Genomic DNA, 14,331 nt, shown 5'->3' on the forward strand with positions numbered 1-14,331 from the left:
AGAAGGCTTCAATTAGTGGTGTTTGTGTTGTTTTTTTCTTTACCTTTCTTTACTTTTTTTAAAAAAGTGAGAAATTAACACAGTTGAGATTTCTTTTAATTCAACTGAAGAATAACAACTCATTTTAAAAAGCTGAAGAAGGCAAACAAATGTTTGCAATGTGCCTGGAAGATTATTAATTTATTACATTAGCAAGGATGCAAGTGGAAAGTCTGTGACTGAAAGCATCTTGTTGGCTTAACTTGTCAGCATCAGCAGATTTCATTTCTGAGTTCTCACATGTGAGAGTACCTCTGAAAGAACAGAAATGTAATGCAGATTTAAAATGCTTAGCGTCTCTTACAAGATGGCAATTTTCTTCTCTTTCCACTGATATACCTGGGGATACTTTTGGCCTTTTGAATGTGTACTCTGGAATAACACTGCAGTTGGGTCAAAAGTTTCCAGTACTCACTGGTAGAAAATTCCCACACCATAGTGTAGAACAACAAAAAAGGCAAATGACAAAATATCTCTTGAATTAGAAGGTATCAAAAGTACTAATATAGATAGATATGGTTGAGATCAATGTGTTTTTCTGTTCCCATGCAGAAGTTAGGCACACGCATTTGTAAAGAAAAGGTCAAGACAAGGCAGGAGGATTCAGTGTTGTATACAGCAAGAATACTGATGTGAGTACTCTAGATTGCTGTGTAGCACAGCGTTGATTGTCAAACTAGCTATCAAATGTTATGTTTGTATTTGCAAAGGAGGAGACATGTTATTTTTGAAAGGTTTTATACAATTAAATTCCTAAGCACAAAAAGTTAGGTGCACCTAACCTAACCTTCTTTTTCTTTTTTCTTTTTTCTTTTTTCTTTTTTCTTTTTTCTTTTTTCTTTTTTCTTTTTTCTTTTTTCTTTTTTCTTTTTTCTTTTTTCTTTTTTCTTTTTTCTTTTTTTTTTTCTTTTTCTTTTTTCTTTTTTCTTTTTTCTTTTTCTTTTTCTTTTTCTTTTTCTTTTTCTTTTTCTTTTTCTTTCAAGATCTTAGCCTATGCTTCTGTCATTAACTTTTAAAATGAATGATTCACCTTCTTTAATTATCTTACATCTACAGGGGAATGTAAGAGCTCTTATGAGAGTATGGAAGGAAGCTTGTGAAGAATCTTTCTCAGGTCCCAGGGAGTAAAAAGAAATAGCTGTCCCAGTTAGATCCTCTGCTGTTTTGTTGTTCTTCTTAGAGAATTTGCTGTTAGGCTGTTGGAATGAGAGTTGAAAATAAGAAACTTAGTGCACAGTGTGATCAAAATTGCACCTCCACAATGTTTGGAACTAGTTTTCCACTGCTGCTCACTATGAAAAGGTAGCACAGATTTTCTAGGCAAGGACCTGTACACTTTCCTAGCAACTTGCAAGAGTGTTTATGAAAACCCAGGAATGCAATGAGCATCTACGGATCTGAGCTAGATATTAAAAGTAGTTTCACAAAGATGAGGAGTTTTAATTAGCCTAAAGGTCAGAGGCAGGGTGGATCAGAAAAGCATTTAAAGTAAAATTGTCTTTCAAAAAAATACAGCTGTATGTCTTCATGCTTTGGGGAATAAGCTTGTCAATAGAACCACAAAGGCACTGCCCCTCCGACTGGAAACTTTACAAAATGATCTGCATAATCGGGGGTGAAGGGGCACGTCTTCCTGTGTAGCGGCTAACCGCTGTTAGACAGGACATCAGGCTACATGGACCACTAGTCCTAGGTCACAGCTGACATTTTCTTAGCAAGGGCAAGAAATATTTTCTGGCCCTGGGAAAGTGTCTAACGTGCACGGATTTCAAAGAGGGGCCGGGGTGTCTGTCGTGTCTCCTAGGCACTCCCAGCACTGCCTCCTGTGGCACATGCACTGGTGGTTATTACATGACGCGGTCCCGACACATTCATCATTTGCTGCTCATTCATCATCTCTGTTGTATCTGCATGTGGTACTGACAGCACGGACTGCTACACAAAAAGATACCGCTTAAATAGTCTCTTTTTACTATGCGGACTATTTTTTTAAACAAATTGGAAGTGCAAAACAAGCCAATGTCTGCAGCATGCTGGAACGAGGTGGAACTAAAACAAGGAGTTTGGTAAAAGTGCAAGTACTCAAAAAGAATCCAGCAGATAAAATACACCCCTGCTAGAGAACCAGAGCATTAGCATTACCTGTGAACAAAGATACTGAATTTTTGTTTTGACATGTAATTACATCTTATTATGCATTATTAGCTTCTCCGATACTTACTTTCATTGCAAATGGTTCCAGAGAAAATAAGGATGACATATTACCAAAGAAATTTGCTGTGGAATATTTTCACTATGAAGAGAAAAGCTTGCCAAAGTAGAGAGAGATACTGGAGGCTTGCCCAAGGCGAGATGGAGGGTCACTCTCTCAGAATTGGCTCTCCTGGCTCCCAGTCCCTTGTGCTGTAGATTAAATCCACCATCTTCCCACAGCTCACCTCATCAGGTGACAAAGGCAGAAAAAAGTGGCCAAGACCCCCTTAGCCTTTGCTGTGTTCAACACAGAGAACCGTAGGAAGCATTCCTGTTTGCCAGATCTCGGTGGGTACATTTCATGTGGAAAGGCTGGTGGTTTTGAAACATTTTACACTCCTGGTCATGAAACAGAGAAGCACGAGCTTCTCTGAATGTCCCAGAAGCTACTCTCCATGTCTGAGTGCTGCATGACAAGAAGTGGGCATTGCCCATTGTCTCCCTGGGAAGACCAGCAGGAGCTTCTTCAAGGAGATGTCGTGGCAGTAGTTTCTGTTCCCTCTGCAGTTGCCGCTTTGCAGTGAACGTTGCCTTGCTTATTTAGACCTTGCCCAGATTTAGAGTTGTTGGTGTCACGGTCCAATTCTTCTGCTCTGTGTTTTCCTCTTGGCAGACCTGCCCAGGATGGTGCACAACATAAATGCTGTGTACGTAATGGAAAAGATGATTTACAGGAAAAAATAATGGTGGTGACTTGATCAGTCTGGGAGTTTTTCACTTTCTTAAAAATACTAATATGAAAATATTTATATCAGGTGTAGCAGAGTCCTCACTGGTGAAGCAGGTGCGGGTAAGATTAAGGGTAAGATGCGGAGAGTAGAGCTATGAGGTGCTATGTGGGAAGAAGGGAACCGGCTGGGTTTAGAGCAGTGTGAGAGGCAGCAGTGGACGGGCCTAGGAAGTGTTCAGAGGTTGTAAAGGTGTGCTACTGCTGGTGTCTGACCGAGTTAAGTTCCAGTCCATTCCTATGAGCCAGATGAAAAAAAGGATCACAGTTACACAGAACTGTTGGTATCAGTTGGTGGGGATTAACTCCAGCAGGGCAAAGTAGAAAACTGTTTGCTGTCAGGTGGCTTCTGTGCTGTTTTTTTGATAGCCACAACCCTGATGAGACAGGCAGAGAATTTGATTTCAGACGCTCCTCATTGGAAAGCTGTCCAGGTGCTTTTATTTCATACAGATGAGGGAGTTACCTAGAGCCAGAAGTTAGGAATAATCTTGGCAGCATAGAGCTTAGAAGAGGCTGTAAGCCCTCAGGCAGCGTTCAAGGCAATTGCAAGTTCCAAAATAGGAGATAGTCAAGATTTAGGTACAAGTAGCCAGCTGAATAGGAAAAATATTAGCCTTATTTATAAAATAAACAGTGTTTACCTTACCTGTGGAATGGTGAGGGAGGAAGGAAGAAAAGGGTTAAAACAAAAAGGGCAGAGGAAAAAAAATGGAAAAGATGATGATTTCTTCTTAAAATTCTGCAATTACAAACTAGGATTTGCATCTTTGTGTTTTTCTAGAGGCCTTGTTATTTTGTAGCTCTGAAGCACCCAGTTTGTCTCAAGCCCTACAGTAATCTCCATGAAGTGCTCAAAGGAGAGGGAAAGGAGAAACTATGGATTCTTTACTGCCCTTAAGTCTGTTTTTGGTATTAAAAGAACTGCAAAAGGAGTATGGATACTTAGCACTGTGTACTCGGATAAAGAGAAATAGTCCTTAGGGCATAGGTGAATATTTCCCTTAAAATATGTTGTTTTGGTTGTTAAAAAAATCTGAAGACTTCTGCATTTGTGACTTGAACATTGACTTTTCAGCTCACCTTGACGTATCTCAGCAAGAAACATTCACTGTAGTGTGCTTTGGGAACTGTGTGGGCTCAGGCATAGAAAACATGTTTATGATAGGGTCTCTCAGCAGGACTCCTGGTAGGATGCTTATGATGAGGCAAGTACTGTCATTGTACTCCTGAGGCAGACTACATCTTCAGTGTGGGCTTTGCTTTGTTTGTTTGTTTAAAGATTATCCTTTATGCCAGGATAAAGCAGCAAACAGCATCCCTTGCTCTGCTGCTTCCCTTTGCAGCCCCAGTGGTCCATCGCGCCCGATCCTTTTTTTTGTTTTTAGAGAAATGGCCTGTGAAGAGGGGTGGGCGGCTCTGATTTGTGTCATCTGCTTGCTCCTGCTAGCTCTCACAAGATTATTTGGTTTGAGTAGTGTCATAACTGGTATCATCAGGTACTGGAAGGGATATTCTAGCTAAACATTTTGAGTCGAAAGTAATCCGCACGCAGGTTTGCTGATGCAACCCGTCTTTTAGCCAGCCTCTCCCTTAAGGGCTTTCACGCGAGCCTCAGTTTATTTGGTTGTTTTTCCCCAGTTGTTTGTCGCCAGGGGAAGTTTGATCATTGACTTTCATGCAGGAAGGCTCAGGATCTGAGCGCTTGAGCCGGAGAGGGTACTTAGCAGTACTCAGGCACACATCTGACCGAGCCACCGGGAGTTTTGCCACCTCGGGGGGACGCGGGGTGCCGCTCTGCTGCCCTCCCGCTCGCTGAGGGCAAAGCAAACCAAAATCAACACGTGCTGCGTCGGGACTGCTTGAAAAGCGAGCGTCTGTTTTGGGAAACGTGGCCGTGTGCTAAGACTTTGGGACAAAATCAGTGGAAAAAATGTGAAAAGTGAGCGTGGGGCAAGCAGCACGGCCACATCCAGCCCCAGCCTGACGGGGCGGGCAGAGCGGTGGGCTCTGAATCCCCCTTCCCTTCCCTTCCCTTCCCTTCCCTTCCCTTCCCTTCCCTTCCCTCTGCCCGTCCCGTCCCGTCCCGTCCCGCCGGGGCCATTTCCTCGCGCCCGCCGGCTTTGATGGCGGCGCGGGCAGGCGGCGGTGCCGGCCGCGGTCTGATATGGCCGCGGGGAGCCAATGGCGCCGCCCGGGCGGGCACTTCAAAGCGGCGGCCCGCCAATGGGCGCGGGCCCCCCGCGGGCCGCGTGATGTCAGCGGGGGCCGTTTATGGCCGGTATAACCGCGGCCCCCTGCCCGCCGCCGCGGCGCTGAGGGCAGGCAGCGGGGACGCCGCAGCGCCGCCGCCGCTCGGGGCCGTGCCGGTGCCGGGCGGGTGCCCCGGGGAGGCGAGGCAGGGCCGGGCCGGGCCGCCATGAGCTCGCCGGGCGCCGAGGGGGCGGGCAAGGCGGCGCCGTGCCGCGTGGAGCACCTGCTGAGCGCCGTGGAGAGCGAGCTGCGGGCGGGCAGCGAGAAGGGCGACCCGACGGAGCGGGAGCTGCGGGTGAGCCTGGAGGAGGGCGAGCTGTGGCTGCGCTTCAAGGAGCTCACCAACGAGATGATCGTCACCAAGAACGGCAGGTACGGACCGGGGGGGGCCGGAGGGGGGCCGGGGTGCGCCCTGGGGTCCCATCCCCGTCCCCCTCGCACCGCCTCCCCGTGTCGCCCCGCAGGAGGATGTTCCCGGTGCTGAAGGTGAGCGTGTCGGGGCTGGACCCCCACGCCATGTACTCCTTCCTGCTCGACTTCGTGGCGGCCGACGGGCACCGCTGGAAGTACGTGAACGGCGAGTGGGTGCCGGGCGGCAAGCCCGAGCCGCAGGCGCCCAGCTGCGTCTACATCCACCCCGACTCGCCCAACTTCGGCGCGCACTGGATGAAGGCGCCCGTCTCCTTCAGCAAGGTCAAGCTCACCAACAAGCTCAACGGCGGCGGGCAGGTAAGCGGCGGCTCGGCGGGGGAGCCGGCCCCGGGACGGGGGCTGCCGCAGGAGGCGCTTGGCGCAGCCCCCCGGGGCTGAGGGGCCGTGGTGGTGAGGCAGAAAGCCCACCTGCAGCGCCCCTTCCTGCCCACAGCTTCGCTTTTAGGGCTTGCCAGCAGCATACATGCATAGGGTTACTTTATACAGCCCTATATACGTGTGTAGGGTACCTATAAACAGCCCTATACGTGTGTGTAGGGTTCCTATATGCAGCCCTGTATATGTGTGTAGGGTTTGTTGTCTCTCCCTCACCGGCTGTGGAGAGCTGCCCCTGCTCACCTGCTCTGTCCGCTTGCTCACAGATCATGCTGAACTCCCTCCACAAGTACGAGCCTCGGATTCACATAGTGAGAGTCGGCGGCCCGCAGCGGATGATCACCAGCCATTCCTTCCCGGAGACCCAGTTTATAGCCGTGACGGCGTACCAGAACGAGGAGGTATGCCCGGTGGGGGAGAAACCTCCCGGAGCTTGCACCCTTTCAAGTGGCAAAGTGCCGTTACAAAGCAAAATAGCGGGGCTCCTGGCACAGCTTTTCTTTCTCTGTGCCTTCCCTTCCTTCTGTGCTTCATTTGAAGTTAAATGTGAAAACACTGTCAATCTATAACAACGCAAAGTTCTGTTCACCGTCTCAATATACGCTGCAAACTTACTGCCAGAGTACTTCTTAATAGATTCTTTAGGGCAAGCCTTTATGGTAAGAAGCACAGTTGTTATTTTCAACTGAATCATGAAATAACTGGAAGCGCCGTTTTCAGAGCAGACTTTTCTGTCTGCCAAAGTGTGCATCCGTATTTAATGAACCTGTAAGTTACCATTCTTGAGATTTGTTGATGCCTCTTTTGCTCTGTCCTGAAACTCAAAGCTTCTGCTAACTTCAGTGTGCCTTCTTAACTGTTTCCTTACTCGATAAATAAACTCAGGCAATTCAGTCTTGTAGAATTTACGGACTAATTCCTAGCCCGCTGTTAATATTTCAGACATTAGGTGCTCTTTAATTGATATATATAGGTATCACAGGACCAACCATATTCCTTCAAAAATATGTGATTTTTCTGACTTGAACGGAAAGTATTAATTTGAGTCTTTAATTTCTTTATGATGATGAATAATAATACTTGCAAATAAAAATGTTTGTTGTTGCTTTTAGATCACAGCTTTAAAAATTAAATACAATCCATTTGCAAAGGCATTTCTTGATGCAAAGGAAAGGTGAGAGCTCTTAATTCTAAAGTTTGTGGAATTTTTTTTCAGATTTACAAAAACATGCTCTTAACTAATTTGGCATGATTTCTTTTACAGAAGTGATCACAAAGATATGATGGAGGAAGTGGGAGACAACCAGCAGTCTGGGTATTCGCAGTGTATGTTTCCTTTCATTCGGCATCACGCCTGTAACTTTGAATTTTCCATCTCATCTGTTAATTAATCAAAACTTTGAGAGCAGCGTTTGCTGGTTGGTTTGTTAGTTCTTACGGAAAATAGTATTACTGATCTTTAGGGTTGACGTTCATGCAGGTTTGTGATCTTTAAACACGATGATATATACGTGTGTGTGTGTGTAGTTCAGACGGCAGTATTACCATCAAAATTCCTTCACAGAATTTTGCAGTGACTATTGTTTCCAAAAAGACAGCTGAGGACAGCAATAGTCATATGGATATGGAGACTAAAGTTCTGTTAAAATACAGCAGACAACTATCAAAATAATTCTTATTTAAGACAACTAGGAACACTTGCTTAAAAAGTTATGTCAGATGAACAAAAAGCACTTAGTAGTGTTTTAACGATTTGTGTTTTAAAAGGTTATTGCCAAAAATTGTTTGCAGCCTATAAAAGGGGGAGTTGAGCTGTAGTAGGAATTGCTTCCTTTCAGTGAAAGCACTTGGTTTTAAGAGTTCTTAGCAACCTGAGAAATGTCAGAGCTTAGCTATAAGCTGAGACCCCCAAAAGGGCAATTTAAAACTGGCAATTACACTGTTACTGAGCACACAAATGATCGCACCCTACCCAGGTAAGGGATGGTTTAACCGTTTCAGTGTTTCCTTACTGTGATTGTAATTAAATGGTGGTTTTAAAAAATGTTAGCTTGACACGGGGCTTTTTCTAAGTTGTTCTCTGAATGTTCCTTCATAAGACCATTTAAGAACGTTGTAAAATCCAGACTTTTCAGCCGTATAGAAACCTGTTTTCCTTTCGCGAGTGTGCGTTTCCTCCCTGATCATTATTTATCTCATTGCTATGCCTTTCTTCCAGTGCTTGGCTGCGTTACATACTCATCATACAAAACTCTTGCTTTCTCACAGTAGGTAGTTGGCTTATTCCTGGGACTGGGACTCTGTGCCCTCCTGCCAATCCTCATCCTCAGTTTGGAGCACCCCTGTCGCTCTCCCCTGCTCACAGCTGTGAAAGGTACTCATCGCTGAGGAACCACCGCTCTGCCCCTTACCCCAATCCCTACACCCATAGAAACAACTCGCCAAGTAAGTCGTACTTTGCAGCTATGTGAAGATGGGAAATTAGGCACGGGATGCGAGCGTTGAGCAGTGTGCATCTAGAGTGACACCACGGAAACGGAGGTCACTGTCTAGTTCAGTTGACAGAGAGGATTTGGGGCTAGCATTGCAAAGAAATAGTAACGATGGGTATGTGTCCCCACAATCTTTACCGTGGAAAGAAGTGAGGTTGTGCAGAACTGGTGGCTGCTAGTTGATTAGATTGCGTTGTGCTAGTTTTGCTGTGTCTTTTTGAATTGCTATGACTGTTGAGGTTAAACTTTGACTTTTTTTTTTAAAGTTAAGTTTGAAAGTGAGGATTTGAATTACTAGTTTTAGGAAAGACAAAGAAATGAAATCATACAGGTCCAGTTCTGGCAGTGGGATTACTTGCTGTTAACACATTTAAGCAAATTATTGAGGGCCTGATTCTGTCTTATTGATGTATTGCTGTAGTTTACATCAATGCATTAAGATTGTCCTCAAAAAATGCTTCACAACTGGATACAAGTTAATAATGTGGAGTTGAGTAAATTGCAGAGCTACTTATCAGTGGTGCCCAGTAACAGCCAAATAGCTTAATGCTCAGTTCCTTAAGCCATACATACATAAGGAAGAGAAAAACAGGTCATTTTTAATAATGATTTTTTTCACCCTTGTGACAAAAGCCTGCTAACAATTTTTGCCCTTAATGGATATTGAAGGTTTCCACTTAGAAAAATATTTAATAGCTTGAATTGTGCATGAATATGTAGGCTTCCAGGTGCAGCCTAATCCATCTTATATCTAGCTTTGTAGTTTATTTTAAAGAAGAAAGCTAGCTTTCCATGGACGCTTCTTGCATCCTGAAATTCTATGCAAGATCCATGACCTGAAACAAAATAAAAACAAAATACTTCCAGTGTTCCTCCTCTTTCCCCAGTTTTAACAAGAAACCATTTCTCCTTCATTTAGCCAGCTACCAAAGCAACTTCCTTCTGGCTATTGATGGCTGTATAGGATTCCCTTTATTTCTTCCTAATGCCTCTGCCGTGTTGGAGAGCCAGTTTTGGTCACAGGCTGAGTAGTTTAAGCCACAGTCCAGTCGCTCTTGATGACACCTAAGGCAGACTTGAGAGCCTGTGGTGGCATCCTTAACTCAACACTGGGATATGTGGTTCAAACTGTTTATTATCCAGGGCTGCTAGACTATTACTGCCCATGGAGGTATGGATTTAAAGAAGGTGCTTTGGAAGAGAGATTGGGGTAGCATAAGTAAGGAGCCCACCTCTTTCCATTGACTGAATAAGGAAGGATGGCCTGAATTAGCAGGTGGTTTGAAGATAGATAGCTTTTTCTAAGTAAGACTTTGGAGTTGTAAGTTGAGGAAAGCATCACTTCAGTAGGGGCAATACAGTGAACTTGTAAGCTTGGCACAACTGGTAGATGACTCTGTTTTTCTCTGTGTGTGTGTGTTGCGGGGGGTGTGTGTGTGTGCAGTTCAAGGCAGTAGTGTGGGGGGTGGTTTAAAGCAATCCATTGCATTTGAACACAAGATTATTTGGTCTGATTCTAGTGTAAGTGATTGCTTGTTTTCTCAGCAGCCTATGCCGATAATTCCTCTGCCTGCCTTTCCATGCTCCAGTCCCACGACAACTGGTCTACGCTTGGAGTTCCCACACATACAACTATGCTGCCCATGAGTCACAGCACTGGCACAGCTACTGGCTCCAGGTAGGCATCCTTCAGAAACGCTGGTAAGAAAAGGCTGAAAGAGGAGGTAGAGAGTCACCATTAAATTAAAAAATCTGTATGGCCACAAGCAAATCATTGTATGTGCAGGGGAGGCACTGAGAAGGTCTAATTACAAGGAAAACAGATTGATGAAACAGATAAGTTAGTTTTGATGCTTTGGAAATGTGGCTACTTCTGACAACAATATTTTATAGATTAAGGATCAAAAATCATTTAGACAAGCATCCACAGAATTTGAGGATGGTCTGTTAAATTTCATCTCATTTTGCTTTTAAGCAAAATGCAGTTTAATTTTTTTTATCTGTCTTGTTTTAGCCAGTCACTGTTTTCCCCTCCACCTTCACACACCCTTGTTCTGCTACAAACAAAGTGTCAGTGAACTGCAGTGTGGAGAAGGAACAAGTGGCTGGGGTAGTAATTATCTACTTAAGTGTTGTTTGATAAGCCAGCGTAACATCAAATTGTATAATTGGCGAAAACCTCAGTTTTGTGATTGCATAAATGTTTCTGTTCTTCTCTTTGTACTTACTATCTTGATTAAAATTTCAGTCCTTTAGCAGAGATTCTGGTTGGCTTGATCTTGAAAGTCTTTTCCAACCTAAACAATTGCATGGTGGGGGTTGGAACTAGATGATCTTTAGTGTCCCTTCCAACCCAAAGCATTCTATGAGTATATGAGTCTATGATTCAGCTAACAGTCAGTCCCTTGGAGCTAAACTTAAAAATTCAAAGGAATACAGTTAAGGTGGTAAAATCTTTGCTATTAACCACAGAGGACTGAGGTTTGGGCGTCTTTTTTGGCAACTCATACCTACTACTTGGTTTGTGGAAAACATTCTTCTTTGAGCCATGCACATTGACACTTAAATGTTAGCCAGAATATGTACCACTACCCTGTGTAAGATAGCTGTATTACTGAACAGAAGTTTTAGTCCTGAATGGCTGTTAACAGGTACTCCTAGCATTTCTTTCCAAGGCTGCCCCCCAGGGTACGTACTTGGGAAGTTGCAAAGTTCACTGAATTTCGGTTGCTGCATTAGGACTTGCCCAGTAGATAAAACCTGTAGAGCTGAAACTGTGGGACCTTGGGACCTTGAAGGCATTTCTGCCATCCATTTTGTCTAAGCTTCTACCTGTAAAGCAAGAATAATATTTCTTTTTTTTTTTGGTAAACTGCTTGGAATGTACAAGTAGAAAGTGTGAGTGTGCATGTGTGTGTATATACACCCAGAGGGTGAGAGAGAGTGGAGGCTGCAGAGCCCTGACAAGGGTCGAGGTTTTTTTCCCCTTTGAAGCAACCCTTTTTGTGTTATCCCTGCAATCTGCATCCATTGATATAGCTCTTCCTTTTCTAACATGAGATGACAAACAAGGTCCTAGGAAGGCCAAATTGCTGTCTCCTGTCTGTCTCCCTCTCTGACTACAGAGGGACCCAAGGGGGATCAGGGCTTTGACAGACTCGTGGCAGTAAATTCAAGCCTGTCTGGGTGCCACACGAGCTGCGTCCAGCTACCCCAAGGTCACATCGCTTTCCCCTGAGGCCAGGATATGGCACGGTTCTGGAATCAGCTCTCAGACCTGTGCATTTTTTTAGGCTGGTCTGTTAATTCCTTAGTTTTGCCTAAAATTTACCTGTGCTTGTGTACAGCAAACAAACCTGTGGGAGCCGTGTGGTGAGCTGAGCACCTGCCAGCAGAGCCTGCAGTCACTGATAACCTCCTGTGTTTGTCTTCCAGTCAGTACCCTAACTTGTGGTCTGTGAGCAACAGCACCATCACGCCGGTGTCCCAGTCGAGTGGGATGTCCAACGGCCTGAGCTCGCAGTTCTTACGTGGCTCCCCAGCGCACTACTCCGCCCTTCCGCACCCAGTCGCTGCCACCACCTCCGCATCCCCGCTGTACGACGGCGGGGCCCCCACGGACCTCCCTGACAGCCAGTACGACGCCTCCGCGCACGCTCGGCTGGCATCCACATGGACGCCTGTCACCCCACCTTCCATGTAAACCCAGGCCTTTTCCTTCAAAACAGACTGCTTAGCTACTGAATTACTTTAAATGCTTAACCCTCAAGGAAGAGAAAAAGAAGACGTGAGGTAAATTACAGATAAAGCATCTGCACTGCTTTGCACAGAACATCTAAGTCATGCCTCTGGTACTGAGCAGTGCATCATTAACTTCATGTAGAGTTTACAAACCTGGTGAGCGTGCAATTCTGAGAGCAGATTCACTGCTTTTTTAATTTTTTTTTTTAGTTTGATAGGTCTAATTTTTAAGATTTTGACTTAGATTCCAAGTTTCTCAGTGTTCCTATGTGTTTGGACCTGAAGTTTGGTACCTGGACAACTTTTTTGAGTAAGTTACTTGTTACTGTTTTTCATTTTTTTTTGTTGTCATTGTTTTGTTTTGTTTTTTAATGGCAAACTTAGGTATAGCCATGAGAAGACTGTTATTAACTGTCTAGTTAGAAGCATTCTGAAATCTGCACAAATGTAGCTGAGGACAGAAGTTTTTGGAAAATCACGTGCACTAACGCGTATTTGTCTCACAAATACGTTGTGTTCTTAACTGTATGCTTATTTCCTTGCTGCTGAATTAATGTTGAGACAATCTGCAAGAACTGTTTTCTTCCTAATTAATTGCAGTATTATTGTTTAGTCTAAACTGTTTTACCCAAAAGACTCCTTCCGTCTTGTCAGGTACGTTTTGCTGTTTGATCATATTCAGACACCTGTCAGCTTTGCTAAACATCTTCATTTCAAATAGCCAGTGTCTAATAAGGAGCCCTGTCTAAAACTTTTTCAAGTCGCTGAAAAAAAAATCACTGATTTTGATGGTCTCTGGCTCAGGCCTTAAAGGAGGGAATTCAATACCTGGAGAATCATTCTAATTTATTTTATTTCAATGTTGTACTCTGATCTATTTATTATTTGGTAAGTTGCAACTTTGTTGTCTACATGTTAAGATATGTAAATAATCCATCAATCCACGGTGTACTTTTAAAGACAATCATATGTAGGATACGTCACCCAATGGCACACTGAACTATGTGGGTGTAAGTAGTTAAATTATTGTGAAGAGAGGAAAACTCTAGTTAGCAGTAACTGGGGGAAAAGTATGGATATACTAAGCTTTAAAATACATTGCTTGACTTGATGGAAAGGCCAGGTCTTGATAAAACCCTACCTTCAGAACTGATATTAAGTACTAAGATTTAAATTTCTTTCACAGACCAACTCAAAACATTGGTTCAAAGGGTGCCCTTGGAGATGTCTGTTTCTCCCACTGACTGGCAAGTGCATATCCCAAGGAAAGTGAATTGTTTTGCAAAAGCCATAGTAGATAACTTTTAAAATGAAGTGCCTAATATACTGAAGCAAAAATCTGAATCAGGGAATTCTTTAAATAAACTTACCAATGTGTGCACAAGAGCTACAGTGGCAGCTTTAAGCTGAAGAAGCAGTATTAGCCACCATGTCGGTCTCTTTGGAACCCTACGGGCAGGTCCCTGCACCCAAAAAGATTTTGGCAGGATTTTTTCCCTGCAGAAAGATTTGTGTGCAACTGCAGGACGCGGTCTCTTGGAGGTGCTCCGGCAAGAGACTGAACCAGAAGCAGACAGCTGCACGACTGTGTTCTCTGTCAATACTGTAAATACTGATATAAGCTCTCCTATTTTATTGTGAAAGCAAATTGTGTAAATGATGTAAGTGCATTATTATTTAGAATATTTTGTAGAAGTTAGCAATGCATTTCACTGTAATTTTTTACTTGTTCTTTGGAAGCATAATTTAAATTGGAAACAAAATGAATAAAGATTCTTAAATAAACTCAGTGCTTAATTTTCAGTTTTTGGGGGGCGGAGGGGAAGGCTGAAAAAATGCACACCAGGCACGCTGAACCTACAGTATGTTGAACTTCCACAGCGTGGTTTCACAGACGGTTCGAGCTGCACAGCTTATCTTCCGGCCGTGGGCGAAGGGTCAGAGAGTTCTTTGCACCCAAATTGATGATTATGTAGTCGTGAAGATCTTAAATGTGGAAGTGAGCATTTTAATAGGAAG

At 44.1% G+C, this 14,331-nt stretch overlaps 1 protein-coding gene across 2 annotated transcripts; it reads left to right on the forward strand.

The window, feature by feature from the left end:
- Positions 1 to 2,726: 2,726 nt before the first annotated feature.
- On the forward strand, positions 2,727 to 14,097 carry TBXT (T-box transcription factor T). 2 transcript variants are annotated; one of them, XM_080583718.1, is made up of 8 exons: positions 2,727 to 5,644; positions 5,737 to 6,001; positions 6,346 to 6,480; positions 7,192 to 7,253; positions 7,344 to 7,405; positions 8,348 to 8,524; positions 10,117 to 10,249; positions 12,007 to 14,097. In XM_080583718.1, the coding sequence occupies exons 1-8, from the start codon at positions 5,439 to 5,441 to the stop codon at positions 12,272 to 12,274; spliced, it is 1,308 nt and encodes a 435-aa protein (XP_080439844.1). In that variant the 5' UTR covers positions 2,727 to 5,438; the 3' UTR covers positions 12,275 to 14,097. The 2 variants fall into 2 exon arrangements, with proteins under 2 accessions (XP_080439844.1, XP_080439845.1); XM_080583719.1 differs by having other exon boundaries at positions 10,120 to 10,249.
- Positions 14,098 to 14,331: the final 234 nt, after the last annotated feature.

The sequence above is a fragment of the Anser brachyrhynchus genome, assembly GCF_964034855.1.
Source record: "Anser brachyrhynchus genome assembly, chromosome: 3".
Lineage (NCBI taxonomy): Eukaryota > Metazoa > Chordata > Aves > Anseriformes > Anatidae > Anser > Anser brachyrhynchus.

Coding starts and splice junctions, on each gene's coding strand:
- TBXT (XM_080583718.1), top strand. CDS start 5,439: ATGAGCTCGCCGGGCGCCGAGGGGGCGGGCAAGGCGGCGCCGTGCCGC. Junction 7,254..7,343: donor TTTCTTGATGCAAAGGAAAG/GTGAGAGCTCTT, acceptor TTTCTTTTACAG/AAGTGATCACAAAGATATGA. Junction 8,525..10,116: donor CCATAGAAACAACTCGCCAA/GTAAGTCGTACT, acceptor TTGTTTTCTCAG/CAGCCTATGCCGATAATTCC.